Consider the following 19,524-nt stretch of genomic DNA (forward strand, 5'->3'; position numbering starts at 1 on the left):
TTTACAATCAATTTCACTCCAACACCCACTGCTCTAGCTAATTGTCCACCCTTTCCAAGTGCAATTTTAATGTTATATATGGCCGTGCCTAAGGGCATATTGGAGGGATCATCATAAATGATTGAAATATGCCATTCATGATACATAATATATTTGGCTACAGTGGCTCCAGTATAAGAAGAGAGATACTGTGATTTAGCAGATGAGTCTGCCACTCTGCCGTTTCAGCTAACCATAATAGTTTATTCCACACCCCCACCCACATGCTTGGCCCTGTCTGAAGGGAAAAGCAGACCTTGTAGAGAAGTGGATAGGAAAGGTAGCCTATAGACTCACACGACCAGCTCAGTTAAAACTCATCCCGTATTCCATAAATCAGTTGACTTCGATTAGAATGCTCTTGATGTGTATGTCAGAGTACCCCCTGAACACAAGGGGTAGAAATATTTCACATAATAAGACTTGTTATGATACCTTCAGTTTGCTAATAGCACGCAAGCAATCATCTTCTGTCACAGATTCACGAGCAGCCTTTCGCTTTTGACAAAGCAAATTGCGGAGCTCTTGTAAGTCGATCAACCCTCCATTGAGAGACCTTGTAGCCAAACAAATGTCAACAATTTGCACCCCTGCCTAGCCAAGTAAGAAAAGTTATCTGAGCAGAGGGAATTAAAGAAAGTATAAAAACTCAAAATATTAGTTGGAGAACTATTCACCAAAGAATCATTAGATATGGAAAGCAAAACCTACATGAAACCAAAAAAAATCTACACCTAAAATCATAACAAGAAAATTGGAAGCAGAAACTTCGTTAATAAAAAGGCTGAATGTTTTTATCTTTAACACATTACAAGAAGAAATATCTGAAACTATCTCCACATGTTGATCTTGAATCATAAAAAGCTTGACCACTAATATTAACCCTTGATGGCTGGTAGTAGGGTGTCGATTCCAAGCCCAAACTGATTAATAAATGTGCCAAGATCAAGCCCGGCCTGTTTATAATCAGTCGTTCTCGGTGCAAGGGGATAGCCCGATGGTCGCCCCTAACATTTTTATCAATTATTGAAAGTAATTAAGAGTAAATTCTTTCCTAAATTATTGATTATTTAATAAATATATTAAGTTTTCTGAAGCCCCAAGACAAATTCTAAGTAAAAAAGCAAGGACAAGACAAAAAGAAGAAGACAAATGGTGCATTAGCCCACTTAAGGCCCAATTAGTAGAAGCCCAATTAAAGCCCGAAATCCGACCTAGCCCTCCAAATTACATAAACAAGTGGTCACGGTGCAAGCCAAAACTAAGGTGAGGACCGGCTAGGCCCGACCGTGATAGACCGGTTGACACCCAAGCTATTAGGAAGGTCTAGGTACACATGACACTTGAAGGAGCCGGACAATGAGGAACTTAATTTGAAATTCATATTTTGCAATTCTAAAAATCCATGTGCAGCAACCAGAGAAGAGGGTAGGGCGGTCAAAGGTCCAACTTGGCAAATCCCAGGGGATCCACATTTGAATCTGTTTATAATCAGACTATCCGAAATCTGATTAACAACCTCACAGACCTACAGTAGGTGATCTGTGTTCAGATCTGATTATCAATGAAATCTGGAACTGGATATCTGTATCAGTTAAATTTTCCTACAAATCATCATGAATAGATACACATTTATCTTTAGATCGTTAAAATATAAGAAAATAAATATATAATATATCATACACTACATACATATATTATCATGCATACATTATAAATTATACAAGTATCATTTTACACATATACATATATGTATTAACTTTACCCTATCCATATCTGACATAAATAGGCCCGATAAAATAACTGAAAAACTGGAAGGTTGCATTACTTACACGGGACCAGATGTCATCAAATGGCTGCAACAAAACCACTACAGAATTCTCATTACCCACTAAACTATAATTCTATATAGACAAATGCTACATATACTATGGTGGTAAGGCTCAAAGTACTTAAAAAAATGTACCAAGAATAAACACAATCAGTACCAACCAAGTTCATAATAGAAGTCTCCAATCCCCAGTAGCTCTGCCCAAAATCCCTTGTTTGAGGCTAAAGGATCCACTCCAACTTTAGCGCACATCTCATGAAACTGTGATCTGAATGCAGGGTTCTTACGAATGTCATTCTGGACCAACCAACTCAAATGTCAGTGCAAGTTATTTATTAAAATAGTACCTATATAATGTAAGGGATAATGTTCCCTGTCCGTCTGCACAGCATATGCTAGTGCACTTGGTTATCTCTCTCCCTCTTATGAATTGATATATGATATATCTGCCCCCTACTGTGGGGGGAGAGAGATAGACACAGGGAGGCACTAGCATACGCTAGACAGCTGAATAGGGGACTCAATCCCATAATTTATAGAAAGTTAATGCCTGTACGAAATATGTAAAAGTAATCGATGAATAGAAGATATAAAATAATAGTGGAATAATAATTGCTTGAAAAAGATGAAAATAAGACATCAAGAGATCAAGGCAGAGAGGGCAAGACAAAAAGTCAATGTTGAGGAAGAAAATGGTTGGCATAGAGGTCAAGAAATTGAATTCTTTCTGAATCACAGAGGAAGCAAATGATTCTGGTAATAAACTAAAAGGGCTGAAAACAGAGTACAGTTGCAAAATCCAAACAGATCAAAACCAAAACAGAAATCTAAGAACAAAATATCAAAACTAACATGTATAGTGAGTTCATGCAGAAGGGGAGTATTGAATAATTAAACAAAAAGAAGAGATCACCATAAACAGAGCCATGCAGAGGTTTGCCCATTAAACTCTGCAGTAAAAAGATTTCATCCTTCATCTATCAGACTACAAAAAAAAAAAATCTCTATTCTGGCAAAATAGAGGATTATCTCTAATCTAGCACCAATCTTTGCCACAGGGAAGGTTGATTGGCAATTTCATATGATTATCTAGAAAACTGACTAGATTGGCCACATGTCTGTTAGGAAACATGTCCACACTCCTTACTATATTTTGGTGTTAACAAACAAACATACGTCTTTAACTTAGTTTAATAAAATGTGATTAGCTTGAAGAAAGGGTAATTAGTTTGAAGAAACACTTAGAAGGGTCGAATCAAGACATCAAGGTTTGAATTCATATAGACATGGCCTTAAAGCTTAAAGACATTCAAGATCCAAGATGATAAAGACATTCAAGACCGAAGATGAAGACATCAAGACTCAAGATGATGAAGACATCAAGGCCCAAGATGAAGACCATAGGATAGAGAATATATTTTGTAATCTGTACACACATTGCATATGCATGCACCTCATGCATCATACTAGAATGACCTTAGGTGGTAGAGTACTCTAGCAAATCTCTGTGAAAACAGATTGACCTGACTCAAGGGCATTTTAGATAACCTTAAGAGTTAATATCAGGATATGGACCATATGTAAATGTTGTAGGAAATCGAGTCACGATTCCAACACAACTAGTTTCGTATTAATCCGAGGTCGGACCAAAAAGTTATGGTCAAAACATCGTCGACAGGTCAGTATGACAAAATTCTGACATAACAGAATCTGTCAAGCTGGCGGTCGACCGGATAGAAGTATCGGTCGACCGAAACTGTCCGAGACCATAGCCGGTTGACCGGTAGAAAGTCCCGGTCGACCGGTACCTCCCTGGAAAAGCTCCAACGGCTAGTTTTATACCTCAACGGTTCTTTTTGGTCGACCGGCTACCAATGGCGGTCGATAGGTGGTTCCAGAATCCGACCGTTAGAGCCCGATTTCCTGCCTAAAATGCTTCACTAAGCTCACCTATAAATACCCTAGTTACTCTTAATTAAATAAGAATTAAGAAAGAACATTAAGAGCATTATTGTGAGCATTCAAGAGTCATTAAGATTATTCTATCCTACTTGAGTTGTTCGATTACTCTAATCCCAACAAAAGGATCAAGTCTCAATCAAGTCCTCTAATTTCTCTTTTGCAAGTCAAAGCCATAAGAGAGGACTTTACAAAAGGTGCATCATTCATCTCTCATTCTTATCATTTGCACCACACTTGAGGTATTCCTCTTATTCCACAACTCCATATTTATTTATGTTTTTACAATTCTAGACTATACTTAGAATTATAAGGATTCTCTTATCCTAAAAAGAGGAAGGTGTCTCTCTACCTCCAAAAAAGATTGTAAATGTGCCTCTCTGCCTGTAAAGGGGATTTGCAAGGATACTCTTATCCGTGAAAAATATTATAAATGTTTTTCTTCCCTACCTACCGTACTGAAAGGGAGATCTAGTTGAATACTGTACAAGAGGATTCTTGTAGGGAGTGGACTAAACTCGGATTGAGTCGAACCACTATAAATCTTGTGTTGTGTGATTGTGCCTATTTTACTTATTCCGCATCGTTTTTAATTTGCAATCACACTTGGGACCTATACATCGAAAAGAGTTAAAATTTCCACTAGTATAACCTATTCACCCCCCCTCTAGGTTATTTGAATGTCAAATATCAAACTAAGATTCACGATATTTACCCTCCCAAGTATTGGCAGAGTCCCTTATATTTTTAGCTGTCCATTTATTTTCAGAAATGTTTCAATTTTTTCACTGGATTTTCAATGCTTTATTTTTGCCACTTAGCCAATTCCATTGGCTGAAACTTGACATGTAAAACAGGGGACCTCGGGGGTCAACCTATGCACAAAATTTGAGCTCTATCCAATCTGGCCACGTAGCAAATATGGCCTACAAAAAATCTCTAGACCTGCTAGAATAGAAAAACTACTCCCTACAAATATTACAAAAATATATAAAGATCACTAATAGATTAAATCTTAAATAGTTAAATTTTAGGACTCTATGAAAGGCCAACGTATGACTCTTTTAGATAAACCAGAATACAACATTAAGTAAACTATTGACATTACACAACCAACCAATAACCTCCGACACGTAAAGTGAGAAGGCTTGTTGTGTGCTTCCTTGTCCAGCAAGTTAATCTAATTTAAATCGACTACTACGCCCTACAACATAACTAATTTATTATTTTAGTGCTCCCTTTTAGACCTCATATATGGGCTTTATAATTCAGCTCAATAGAATAAACCCCCCCTCCTCACAACAAAAGCCAAGCCCAACCCATGATAGTACAGATCCATTGGAAATCCCATTCTAATTCTAAATTTTGATGATTAAGGATCAGGACACAAATTTCTTTTCATTGATACCACAGCATCAGGTATCCTGTATGGAAATTGCATTTGTTAGGAATGCAACTTGTAATTATAAACAGAAAAACTAATAACTTATGTTGCACTCTTTCAAAAATAAATCGGTGACTATTCAATCAAACATAAATAATCCACTACTCTTAATCACATATACATGCATGGAGTTGGAAGATCAAACCACAGGACCAGGTATCACAAATTTGTTGCTTCCAAGGGTTTATGCAACAAAGGTGATCTAGAGTAGGTTTAGGGTTGGTTGTTTAAAATATTTTACCAAGAGAGAAGTTTATAGACACTTTGTGGGCTCTTTGATTAATAGAAACAAAAAAAGGTGGAAATAGGAAGCTCCTGCCAGCCATTGGTAACTATCCCCCTTTCCTAGCATAAGTTTCAACTCTAAGCCAGAATGACTATTTTATCTAGAAAAGCTCAAATATATTTCAAGTGTAAATGATGCATAAAGTAAATACAGCAATGTTCTTGTTCTGGACTGCAAGGGGTTGCTAACTTGCTATCTCCATCACCCCGCGTTTGTTTTTTGACTCATGACATCCATTTCCAGTTCAATATCTACAGATCATGGACAAATTCTGCCACACATAAAACATGATCACTGCCTTTCTTCAAACTCATGTTCACCCTTCCAATCTGACACAATCTTTATGGAGGACAGAAAACAACTTGACTGACGTTTTTCAGCTCATGAGAATACAAATGATTGAGTTTTGAAGAGAATTCAGCTCCCTTAGTTCACTCTCACAAGTGGTATGTGGCAATCGATAGTTTCAACTATAGCTAAACTAGAAAATTACTAGGTTCCAGCTAAGTAATACGGTTTTTCTGTTCCGGGTTAATCAAGTTGACAAACATAACATTCCAAATTGTTTAATAAGCACATTCTATCAGCAAAGTATCATAAATTATAAATAAAGAAGTAGAAAAAATAATCCCAAACTCATATCAAAATTCTTTGTTCCTTAGATGGAAGAATCAAATCGACTACATGCCCTTAACATGTTATCAGAATTATAAAAAAATAAAAAATAAAAAATAAAAAACAAAGGGGGATGTTACCATCCAAATTCCATCAAATTCTTAATTGTTATCAGCAACAAGCAGACGACAAAGAACTGATGAAAGAAATGCAACTGAGGTCAAAGTGAACTCTAGACATTGGAGGTTTGCAATTTGCAACACTTCGAAGTGCAAACCACTATGTAACCAGGAGAACACCTCATTTTCTTCGCGAACAAAGTGTAAACTCCCCAGCATATGCTCTAGCTCATGAAGGGGTCGGAGGGCAGCATATACATGTAGGGCAACAACCAATTGTGCAGTGAAGAATTGTTGTTTAGAGGGCTACTTTACAATCAGTTTTTGTATGCGGTATGATGTTGTATGTACAGTTTTTTATTGGCTACCAGCCCATAAAATCTTGTTATTTTGTTAAAGCAAATACTTTGAAGCGGAATACGAAATTATCAAGAAAAATATATACAAGATAAGGTTTGACCTTGTGTTTGCGAGCAAAGTCCTCCAATTGAGAACGGAAAGTAGCGAGCTGTTCCTTCATGAGATCAGTTTTAATCCTGGCCACATTTTCTCCGACCAATCGATATTGATCCTGAGAAGAAGAGAAGAATGGAGATTAGAAAAACAAATTTAGAGAGAAAAAAAAAAATAGCTAAAAATAATCAGAACAACAACAAACCCTAGTAGCAGCGGCCGTCTGTAAACCACCAATTCCGGGTCTCTTCCTCATTCTTGTAATATCAGATTACAATCAATTTGAGCTAAATTACAATCAATTGATTCAGAAACTTGACCTAAATATAATCAATTTTTAGCTTCAATTTTAAGACTCGAGCAAGAAGAGAGCCTTTCCAGTTTCCAGAGTGATGTCTTTATGAATCTTCTCCTCTGGTGGCTACAGTCTTCGGATAGTTGAAACACAGGTTCATCATTGGTGCCAATTGCCAAGCCTGCCTTCCTTGTAGGATTTCTAAAGGGCGTGATCGAAGGGCCTATGGCCTATGGCCTATGGGATAGATGGGATGATATTAGGGGTATTTTAGGTTTTTGAATTATCAAGGGCGACTAAAGAGAGGGAGTGAAAGTATACTTTTCTGGGGGAATCAGAAAATAAATTCGAGACAGGGAATTTTGAATAAAATTAAGGTACATATATAAGGGAGTGATAGTAATTTGATCTTTCGATAACAACAAATCTTCTAACGACCAAGATGAGCTCTAACCTGGACAAGTAAGCGGTATAGGACTTGAGATTTTGATCTAGGAATGTACAAGTGTAACATTATAAATGGCATTTGGAGCAATATCTTGAATACCTAAAAATGTATAAATAATTTACATAAAATCCTGATTAATAGAATTACTAAACATGACCCCATTTTTTAGCAATATTAACATGAGGGAAAAATAATGCTACATGATTGCGTGGTCTCTATATTAACTTTGGTGTCAATGAGAGAGTGTACATGGGCATCAATAGGGATGGATGTTTTGGAATTACAAGAAAATGTAATTTCACCACCCTTTGTATCTAGTGCAAAGACAATGCAATGAGGAAGCTTTCATTTCCCTTAATATGATGTCTAAACAAATCTTCAAACAAGGTAATAATAGATTTTAAGAGTAGTAATACCAATATATCATCCTTATTTTATTTTATTTTGTAAAAAATAATATCATCCTTATTAGTTAAGAAAAAAAAAAAAATATATCATCAACAAATAATAAATGAAAAATTTAAGGGTATAAACTATTTTATTTGATACCTTGAACAAGATTCATCTCTGAATAGACATTAAGCAATCTAGACAACTCCTCCAAAGCAATAATAAACAAATATGAACTAATGGAGCTGGAGCATCCTTTAGTTGGTTCAATAAAATCAAACATATGCTTTAGTGATATCTAATTTTATGGCTACCCAACCCTTTCTACCTTTAGATTTGCCCGAGGAAATGGAAATCTTATGAACAATGATCCTGGGATCCTCATATTTGAAGAATAAAAAATCTTTGAAAAAAAAAATAAGATTGCTTTCTCAATTGAACATTTCTTCTTCTTCTTCTTCTTCTTTTTTTTCTGATTAAATAACAAGAACTTAATTAATCCCATCTATTAGGGGTGTCAATACTTACCCCACACCAGTAGGCCCAAACGAGCCCGACTTGCTTAAGGCCCGACCTGAACCGGCCCGTTTGGCCCAACACATTTATTAAACGAGTGTTTACGGTATAGGCTACCAGTCTGTCGGGCGCCCGACTGACCCGACTCGTTTAAGAAGCCCTCTTGAACCGAGCCATTTAGTCCGACTGACCGACCCCTTTAAAACTACCTAAATACCTATTTTACCACTACTAATAGTCTAATACAAAAATAATAGTAAAGACTTTGTAATAAAAGATCTATGATAGATGATATTAAACACGGTATTACATCCAACTTCATAATTAAAAAAGGTAATTTACAGCGTCACCCCCTGAAGAATGCCACAATTATAAGATCATCCCCTCTATTTCATCAAATTATGCTCAGACCCCTTACCGTCAATCACTGTTAAGGAATATACCTTATATGATGATGTCAGCAATTATATTTTATTTTAAATACCAAAATACCCTTATTAAATATGAAGTACCTAGAATACCCTTGTATTAAGTTAACACATTCTAAGACCTAATTTACCGTTATCCCAAATCGTGGGATTTGGACCACTGGCGATCATTGCAGCGGCGGCAGCATCGATGAAGGATGATGACCGGTAGGACCTCGCGACAACCACAACATTTATTCTCTGCAGGCGCCAATTGCTATTGCTAGCTCCAGCCTCTCCTTCATATCCATAAATACCAAAAGTCTAGAATCCTCTCCATCTCTCTCTCATTTTCTGGGATTCCACCGCTGCTGTTCTATGGCTCGATCCCTCTCCCAAACCCTAATTCGACTCTCCTTCTCCTCAATTTTTTTCAACTAAAAGCCCATCTTTGGCACTATCGTCATGCTTTATAAAAGATAGGAATATATTGAATCTTTCTGAGAAAGCGCAGCTAATCGAGGTCGATCTTGATTCCGAGAATGAAGTTGAGGTTTTGGGAATGCGGAGACTTGAAGATGCAATCCATGGAATCATCATTAGAAGATCGGCTCTAGATTGGCTCCCGTTTCTACCTTCTTACTGGATTCCTCCTCGGAGACGGCCTCGTGGAATCTTTGAGTTGGTTGGTACGTTAGCAAATCCTTTGACGAAGGAGGAATCACTTTCTCTTTTTATTGTTCGTGGTTGGCCTTCGTCGGCCCTTCCTCATTCTCTCCACCGACCTTCTTCCCCAAAGACCTCTCCTCATCATAGTAATCATTAAGCATACTCTGCTCTTGTAGCGATTGAAGCTCTAAAATCCAACGGAACAGTCCAAAAATGAACATCTCTAACGCCCAAACTTCGTCGGAAACTCAGAATGTAAAGATGAACAAATTTCACCATTAAACACAGAGTCTTTAACAGTTTCAGAAGCTATTGCAGATGGATCAAAATGAAATGACCCCAAAGAGATCAAAGCAGTTCGAGTCCATAGTTAGCAATTCGGCCGAATAATTCGCGAATTATTCGGCCGAACCGAATTTTAAAGAATTTTATCAAAAATTCGGACCGAATCCGAATTAAAAATAAAATTCTTTAAAATTCGCGACTTTTTCAAAAATGAATATAATTCGCGAATAATTCGTACCGAATCCGAATTAAACCGAATTATTCGGTCCATTTAAACATTATTTAAAAAAAAAAACCAAAAATAAAAAATAATAAAATAATAAAAAACAATTTTTTTTTTAAAAAAAACCAATAAGATTTTTTGACCGCTTTTTTGACCGAATCCTTAAATTAATCGTCCGAATTATTCCGAATAATTCTCCGTCCGAATAATTCCCGAATCCGAATTTGCTAACTATGTTCGAGTCTACTTTGATGCCAAGGAAGCAATCAAAGCTGACTTCCTGAACATGTGATTCATCTTGTTTAATGTTTTTGTAGCTTTTTAAACTCATAAAAGTAACAATAGACACCCCAAGAACCAGAGAAACATGAGATTAATTGGAGCTTTCCAGGTAGATAAAACCCTAAAAACCCCATGTTCGGTGCTGATTGTAGGTTTGTTTTTTCCAATTGATTTACGGGGAGATTACTCTTTTTTTTTTTTTTTGCAAATTCTCATATGGTTCTAACATAGTATGAATTTTTTTTCACGCCGGTGACCTAAGATGGCAGTGATGGGAAGCGCAATTCTCACCGGCGACGAAAGGAGAAGTATTCACCAGTGACGGAACTAGCAATACTCGGCTCAGTTGGAACTCATCTAAACCCCTGGTCGCACTATGGAGAGAAGGAGAGAAAGAGAGAAAGAGAAAATGAGAATGAAATGGTAAAATGGTAAAAGGGGTATTTTTGGGATAATGAAAATGGGTAAGTTATCAGTGTTTTACTCATAAGGGCAAAAGTGTCACTTCATAACATTCCTTAACAGTAATTGACAGTAGGGGGTTTGAGTATAATTTGGTGAAACAGAGGGAGTGGTCTTATAATTGTGACATTCTCCAGGGGGTGGCACTATAAATTAATAAGGCCTTTTGAGATGTTTTAATAGGGGGTGAATGAAGGACAAACAATTCTTGTGGAGAACAATCACTTGGGTACTTGTTATAATCTCTCTCTTTTTTTTTTTTTTTTCCTCTCTCTCTCTTTTGTAAGAAACAACCATGATCTCATATATTAACTGCGGAGAGTTTTTGGGTGACCTTTACTATGTTCAAATGAAAGATTTATGGACATTTAATCAACTTGAAAAATGATTTTAAGGGGAACCAATTTAGAGTCCGTTTAGACTTAAGTAGGTTTGTAGCCCATTTAAGGTAGTCCAATTAAAGCCCGACACCGATTGGCCAGATTACAAACTATACTATGCCCCCAAATCTAGGCCCGTTTAAGTAAACGGGCATTCACGGTGCAAGGGTTTCACACCGCCAGCCCTGATTAGGCCAGACTGAGACTGGCTTGGCCCGACCGATTGACACCCTTGCCATCTCTGTTGAAAAAAGTAGTAAAATATGGGTTTTTCAGTTAAGCTCCCTGAAAGTTATTTTTTTTCAGATAAAAAACAAGAAGTTATTCTAAGGATAATAACATAGGGCTATAATTATCAAAAATCAAAGAAAGTAGAAAACCCAAACCCGATGGCTTCATCACTTGTCTAAAGCTTTCTAAAGGTAAGGTCTTCCTTTAGAGAAAAGATCGGGCATAGCGCTAGAATATCACAAGCTAGCAACCATTGTCTCTATCTCCTTCTCTCCTTTGAACTGATTCTCTTCGTCACTTTTGTATGAGGTCTTGTTACATGACCAATAATCCTAGCCGCTAAACTTACCGCACATGGGTGAGAATGTCTATTTATCTCCCATTTGTTCATTTGACCTAGTCAAAGAAAAATCCACAAAAGGTCAATCATCAAGACCGAAAGAAGTATATTAATGGACATTTAAAGCTTAGGACGCGGCCTCGAGAGCAAGGGGAGTAATCACCAAAATTTTCAAACTCAAATAGATGTTCATTTGGACTTGTAGCTACTTTATTGAAAAGTGGTGGGGTGCTGCTTTGTTTTTGGTAAACATTGGATTGGTTCTTCTATAAAAGAAAAAAAGATGCTTCCTTATTCATAAAATAAGTATGAATGGCCCATAATATGGTTAAGTATCGGTACCGGATTAATTGTATTGATACAGATATCTATCGATTCGGATTGAATATCAGTATCGGTATAAAAGCATTAAAAAAAAAATCTATTTTTTTACCAAAAATTAAGAACAAAATTGTTCAATCTGGGATCGAGTGTTTTTGCTTTGATTGAAGGGAGGGCACGTCTTTATCCTTCACGCGTTAAAGTCCGTACTCAGATATCAAGTCCCAATAACATGGTGGGCCAGAGCCCATTCACATCTATCATCGGGTATACGAACGTTGTCAATTTTTGGCCCTTTCTGCCTGCCAACCTTGTTGAGGAATAGACAGACTCAAAATTTTTTTTTTTTTGAAATTTCAAACGTAACTCTCAAAATCGAGTATTCAAAATAACCCAAACCGGTGTTCTAAATTCGGGTTGCCAATTGCTTGGTTTTGTGCTGGTTCTGTTGATCTGGGTTGTATCTTAACTAGTGGTTAGACCAGTGTTGGGTGGATATATGTTGAATTGAAACCGGCCAATTTGAACCCTCGAAGGTGGAAAAGTCAAGTTTCATTGAATCAATGACCCAATTGGACCAAAACGGTTGGATGAATTTCCCTTGCAAGCAAAGAGAACCTAACGTTAATCTAATTTAAATCTAGAGGACGAAACAATAGAACTCTTTTCGGTCTTATCCAATCCGACACTCCTCACAACACAGGACCTACACGTGACTCCAAAGAATTGATCGCAATCGTCCACTCCCGCAACCACAAAAATTACAATAGAAGGGTATTTCCGTAATACACCCGAAAAGCAATCGAATAAAATGAATTAACTGACGAAGCAACATAGATAACACGCCACAGAGCCTGAGAATGAATCGCAACATAAACAGCCCAAAAAGAGGAAGAACGGGAAGAAGAAGAAGAAGAAGAAGAAGAAGAAGAAGAAGAAGAAGAAGAAGCAGAGAATGTCTGAAGCAACAGAGCAGCTCGAGTTCGCTCTCCACGAAGATCGTCATCCCTGTGGTCTCTACACCATTACCGATTCCATCAAAATTCTCTTCAGAAACCCCAAACTATTTATTTCCATCTCCATCCTCACCATCTTTCCTTTCTCTCTCCACCTTTTCTCATTATCTCTCTATTCTCATCCCTTGAAAGCCCAAATCTATCATCTTGAAGCCATAGCGGGGCTTTCACCAACACGATTCGAGGCTCGAGAAATATGGAAGCAAATCCGAGTCGATACGGCCTCTCTACTCTGTATTAAAGCTCTGTTTTGGATCCCTTGTTATGGTCTTTCTCTTTTTGCCATGATAACGTCCGTTAACTCGACGGCATTGGCGTGTGCCGGGAAGCGGCCGAACTTACAAACGGCGGTGTCAGCCGTTCGGGTAACGTGGAAGAGCGCGTTTGTTACGTCGATCTGCGTATTTGTCATAATGGTGATCTACGTACACTTGATGCGTACGGTTACGGCTTTGGTAGGGTGGAGCGTACATGCCCAGTGGTTGATGGTGGTTTTGGGAGCAGTTTTGGAGGTGGAATTAATGGCGGTTTTAAGTTTTGCTATGGTGGTTTCGGTGTTGGAAGAGCGGTTTGGGTGGGAAGCTATAAGGGTTGGGTGGGAGCTGATGGAGGGAAGGCGGTTTTGTGGGTGGCTTTTGGCTGGTTTTCTGGTTTTGATCTCTCGTGGTGTTGGGTGGGGCTTTAGGGTTTCATTGGACGGTCAGGATGAGACCATGATGGTGGTGATGATGGGGCTTGTGGATAAAATGGGCTTAATTTGTTTGTTTGGGATGATTGTGCTTTGGAGTTACGTGGTTTATACGGTTTTCTATTGTGACTGTAGGGCAACCCGGCATGCTAATAAAGTGGATAGTGAATCTTCAAGGGTTTAAAATCTGAAGTTCAGAGCTATAGGGATACTTTAATTAGGTGGAGTTTGTTGCGTTGTTTGGGCTCATATATCCGAGTCTGGATCACCTACCCGTTTTAAGGTGTTATTTGTATATATTAACGGTTAGGTGAGATATACACAACTATGGCCTATGGGTAGGTGACGATATGTGTCATTTTGCTTATCATTAAAAGTGCATGAAGCACACCTAGGCTTGGCCTGGCCTGGCCTGGGGTCTGACACTTGCTCTACTCACTTGAGAACATGCCCGAGGTTTGGTCAATGGATCAAATCCTGGCCCATTAGTGGCATTGTAGTGTAAAAGAAAAAAAAATGTATGAACAAGTATTTATGAAAACAAAAGGACACACATTATTATCTATCGTGAAGAGGCACATATGGGTTAGTGATCCGGAATTCTGGATTATTTTTGTTGTTGTATATTATTTATTATCATTTTTTAATGGATACGCTTATTTAATTATTTTGTTTTGATATCCATTAAATAAAGGGATAAATGTCTAATACTAAACTGATCATATAATTATTATCTTTTGATCCATATTTTGATACTTCATTATTTTCCTTTATATGTTTTATCCCTGATCCTCTGAAGAAACTCATTTGTCAATATTTTGAGGTGAGCTTCAGTAAAATTTCTTTTTCTTCTAGAGTTGAAGAGGAGAAAAAAACATCTCAATGTAAAAGTATTTTATGGGTAATGGCGAAGAAGAGTCTATTATAGGTTCTAGAGTTGAAGATGAGAAAAAAAAATCCTAATGTAAAAGTATTTTATGGGTAATGGCGAAGAAGAGTCTATTATGGGTGCAGAGTGAGAAAAGATATAAACGGAGAGGATTTTCTAAACAATCAGCTAAGAGGAGCACATGAGTGCGCCAATGAGAAATAGTGGCATAGTTTTGTACATAGGTTGGCAATGAGATCATTTCTTGTGCGAAAAAGAGAGATAAAGTGAGAGGCTGTTAGCATATCCTCTCCAGGTGGCTCAGGTAACCTTTTCCAAAATGTAAACTATCCAATTGAAGAATTTTCCCATAGAATGTAAGATGAAGTTATGGGAAAAAATAATCTTGCTCATCTGGTGTTCCAAATGCCCTGACATAATTGGGTGTGAAAAAACTCATTTACACCCAAATGTGATGATCATTTTCACACCCAAGAGTGTAGGGGTGTTTCTTTCCCTAAAGTTATACAATATGCCTATACGTTTTAAACTTAGAGTTTGATTGTTTTTCTATTCTAAGTTTGACCTATTCAGAAGAGAAACCTTGAGTAGATTCTAAACCCATAAATAAGTTTTTCTTATCAACTATTTGAATTTGAGGATTGTACGCTCTCATATAAATCGCATGAATTAGATGATTGGAAAAAGAAAAAAAACTTTATCCTCCCGGCCTAAAGAATATCTTTGTCAACATTTACCAGATGAGCATACACAAATTCTTTTTCTAATATAAATGAAAGATAAAAAAATATAAAATATCTGAGGGAGAGGGTTTTTTGAATAAATACAATAGGAGAGCACAAAAATCAATGAAGTGTAACAAAATAATATCATAAGAGAATAATAAGTTAATTTCATGTAAGATGCCAAGAAACATGGAAAATGTTGTATCGATTGAATGATACAGACCAGGGGTAAAATGTCAAGAAAACCTGCTTCTTAGGAGAAGAACTAATATCAATATGTGTCAATACTGTATCAATTTTGAAATGTCTGATATCCAATCAGACACTGTGCACTAAAACCATGCTTAGAACGAAGAAGTTCTTCTCCCCTCTCATGTGTGTGTGTGTGGGGCGGGGTTCTTGGGGTGCTTTTGAATCACGCATGGGTGTCGAGTCGAGCCAAGTCAAGCTGAGCTATGGCCAAGGCGAGGTCGAGGTCAGGGCGGGGGCAGGGGCGGGGGCGTGTGGGTCAAGAGATACTTATCTTTTTGCATCAAATTTGAATTTTAAATTCAAATACACATAGGTGTCGTATATATCCACTTATATGTACAATGATGTATTCATACGTAGACATGTCTGTATGAGTACAGAGAGGTATTCATATGCGGACAAGTGTATAGGTAGCACCTATACATAGGTACATCTTTAAGTATGGTATTCTTTTTGTTTTTTTGGCTAAACACTATTTCTCTATTTCTTCTTTGTTTTGACCAAACCATACTTAGTGAGTCTAGCCTTTCTTTTCCAAAGGATCAAAGTCTGTGTATAATCAGACAAAGATCAGTGATTGTTTTACCTTGGAAGTAGAACATAGAATCCCCAAATTTTATTTACTGTAGGTGGCGTATCAAACGTTGAATGTCATTTTTGATATGACTCAACCAACTCTGTTGGTTTTGCTACAACATATATGCAGGTCCTCTCTATAATGTAAAGCAAGGAAAACAAGAAATCTCTTATACATCAACATCGGGTACACTTTCTAAAAAACAACTAATGTGGTATTACAATACAGTGTATTTAATTCCTTTTACGTGTTTTACAAGCAAATCCGTTCCATTTTTTACTTTGCTTTTGTTGCATCCAAGCTACGTGTAGAAATGCGGTCGAAAGTCCAATTGTCCAAATGTCTACAAGAGAGGTTTTTTGTATTTTTGGTAAAGTATATGAGAGGTTAACGTCTTGTGAGTTTGGCACCATATTTTTTTCTTTAATCATTTTAATTTATCCTATTCTTTCTATTTGAAGCCCATTATCAAAATATTGGTGTTAGATTGGTGGGATTAGCCGGCTTGGCTGATCCTTTATGGCTCTATTTGATTGCAATGAAAATTTAATGGGGAAAAAGAGCAATTTTCATACTTTAAAAAGAGATGTTTATAATCATTACCCTATATGGCTATATGATTGTATAAACTACTTAATTTTTTTTTAACTATATTTAATAAATATATATTTTACATGTAATTTTTATTTTACATATTATAACAAAGGATTTTGGATGCAAAATAAAGTGAAATTTTATAACCAAATATGGAATGATTTGAAATTAATGTTCAAGTCACATGGGTAATTATTACATATATTTCTTTCCTAAGTATGAAAATTTCACTTCCCTTCACTTTAATTCCCTTTACAACCAAAAATAGCCTATAAGGTCTATGGTAAAGGTTAAAATCATTCAAAATCCATTTTAATAAAAGTACTCTCTCTCTCTCTCTCTCTCTCTCTCTCTCTCTCTCTTCAGAGTCTCAATAAATTAAGCTTGTTTATGATATCTCAAAATTATATTATTATTATTATTATTATTATTAATAACTGTGCTAGATGATTTGTGGAGCACAAAAAGTCTATACTCACCAGAAAATCTTTAAAAAAAAAAGGAAAAAAAAACATATACCATCTTTGGACTCATCGGCTTAAAAATCAGGTTCCAAAGAATGAAAAGAAAAGAGATCAGTGTCGGGCATCTTATTCTTGTTCTATTGAAGTGTTGGAGAAAGATAAAGAGAAATGGCGTGGACTAGGCCAAAAAAATTTTGATTCTGCTTTTTTTATTCTCAGAGAATGGCGGGATTGATATTCTGCAAAGTAAAATTACCAAATGCAATTTTATTCTCTAAGTTGTCCCCCAGAACACAAAATCACCATTTCATTCTCGAGAAAACCCTAATTCTCTTCAGTTTGACCTGTTCTTAACTGGTTTTTAATAGTTTGGCTGGTTTTTTTTGAAATAGTTAGCTCACTTCTTCACTGGTAGTAGTTTTGAAGGAATATAATAATAATAAAAATAATAATAAATATGATTGATCCAGTTCGATATTTGGGGCTTATCAGTGTGCTCTGTGGACCACATTGTTTGGGTTTAGGCATATATGGGCCTAGGTCCAGTATGAATCTCCACAAGGTCAGAGGTGTCATGGCTAGTGGAAATCATGTCTTCAAATTGTCAATTCCTATTATTTCATGGCAAGGCCCGGTCCACAGGGCCAGGCAAGTGCATATCAACCGTTTATGCATAGATGCTGGGCTGGGTCAAGGAACCAGACTTACCTCAAGTATATTTTGAGGCTTCAAAAGTAAAATACCATTACAATCCGACTAGCTGGGTTGCGTTGCGAGGTGATTCAAATTTTGGTTAAGGGCAGGTTGTAGGGTGGAAGAAGGAAATATTTGATTTGTAATATTTAAACTTCAATTTTTTTTCAACATAAAATGCTTGCTAATAAGTAAAGGAAGAGAGTTTCCTACATTGCTAGTGTGGGAAGGACTCTACATGCACATTACATAAATGATAGTCTTAAAAATGTATCATTTACACGAAGCTCACATATTCAGAGTAGGAGAGAAAATAATAATAAAACTTATGTGAGAAAGAAAATACACTTTGACAACATGGATAAACTTTTCCCTAATACAAAATATGGAAATTATTTCTTCTGCACCTTCCCCCACACCCCCAGAAAAAAAAAAAAAAAAAAATCTTGAGGCATAAAATAGTATAGCCCTAGCTAGGGTAAATTCTTGCCTTTCTTCATTTCACACTTTTTTTTCCCCCTTTTCTTGCTTTCCAGACAAGCACAAATGAGATTCTCTTCAAAGAAAGATCCTTCAACAAGTCACTAATATTGAGAGCTTTACCAATATGAGAAACCTGTTTCATGTGGGCCATGGTTTGTTTCCCACATGTTGCACAAATGAGATTCTTTGAAAAAAAAAAAAAAAACTCTCTTACAACAAATCACGATGTTGAGAGCTTTAACATGCAAGAAAATCCATTTCTATGTGGACCATGACTTGAAGTGGCTGAACGACACTATTGAATAAAGAGGAATTCTTTACTTAAAAAAGAAAAAATTTACTCTCGAATTTGTAAGGAGGGACAACAAAAATAGTATATATTATAACTAGAAACAGGGCAAAAGAATGCTACCCGCATGCAGGTACATGCTAAAAGGTGCGAGCATCTTCAACACAGTGCAACATGGTCTTTTAGCACCTGTTTTGTCTACGCATAGACACATTCTAGCAGCTAGCATTCTTTCCTCTTTAAAAATATATGGGGAGAAGTTTTATATTGTGCGCGATCGTACATGTACACAACTATTGATTGGGGGTGAATGAATGCACCATATACCCTTATCGCCTATCCAACAGTTATGTGTATAACCACTCATAACACATGGTGAAGCACAAAATCTTTTACCAAAATATATTTATAACTTTTTTTTCCTAAACCTATGAAAGACCAATCATCTTCATCCATCATCTTAGGTTCACAAACACCTATACATACACATACATATATATATATATATATATATTTGGGTTAAAGAATTTTCCTTTGAATAACTTTAAAATCGGGAAGGGACAAAAAGAAAAAAAGAAAAAAAAGCTGGCTACATATCCTCCCTCTCTCTTTCTCATTTCTGTTTTTATCGCGTGTGAACCAGGAAGGAGGAACATCAAATTTTTCAATACGATTGGTAGGAAATCGGAGAAAGTGAAAGAGTAAAACGACTATTTATTTATAAATTTCCTTGCAGCATAATAATTTAGAAAGCCGTGTGGACTTCTCCCTTTCCCCAGGAGATAATGACTATTACGTTGTATCAGGCCATGGATCTTCAACTCTACAAGGCTGCAAAACTTGGTGACATTACACTTCT

The 19,524-nt window shown here is 36.6% G+C and overlaps 2 protein-coding genes across 2 annotated transcripts in view; one reads left to right on the forward strand and one right to left on the reverse strand.

Moving 5' to 3' along the window:
- LOC122062721 (vacuolar protein sorting-associated protein 22 homolog 1) overlaps window positions 1-7,251 on the reverse strand; it is a 10,150-nt gene extending 2,899 nt beyond the window's left edge. Inside the window, exons 1-4 of the mRNA XM_042626364.1 lie at window positions 6,952-7,251; window positions 6,754-6,864; window positions 2,032-2,167; window positions 475-629 (exon numbers count right to left, since the gene is read on the reverse strand). Coding sequence (XP_042482298.1) covers window positions 475-629; window positions 2,032-2,167; window positions 6,754-6,864; window positions 6,952-7,002 — 453 coding nt within the window. The 5' untranslated portion in view covers window positions 7,003-7,251. The remainder of the gene's footprint in view (window positions 1-474; window positions 630-2,031; window positions 2,168-6,753; window positions 6,865-6,951) is intronic.
- A 6,044-nt stretch (window positions 7,252-13,295) lies between these two features.
- On the forward strand, window positions 13,296-13,883 carry LOC122062732. The gene has a single exon (XM_042626375.1). It carries the CDS (start codon window positions 13,296-13,298, stop codon window positions 13,881-13,883), a length of 588 nt encoding a protein of 195 aa, XP_042482309.1.
- The last annotated feature ends 5,641 nt before the right edge of the window (window positions 13,884-19,524 follow it).

The sequence above is a fragment of the Macadamia integrifolia genome, unplaced genomic scaffold (genome assembly GCF_013358625.1).
Source record: "Macadamia integrifolia cultivar HAES 741 unplaced genomic scaffold, SCU_Mint_v3 scaffold1095, whole genome shotgun sequence".
NCBI classification, from domain to species: domain Eukaryota; kingdom Viridiplantae; phylum Streptophyta; class Magnoliopsida; order Proteales; family Proteaceae; genus Macadamia; species Macadamia integrifolia.

What these genes read in the sequence shown, in the direction of transcription:
- LOC122062732 (XM_042626375.1), top strand. Translation starts at nt 13,296, where the DNA reads ATGATAACGTCCGTTAACTCGACGGCATTGGCGTGTGCCGGGAAGCGG.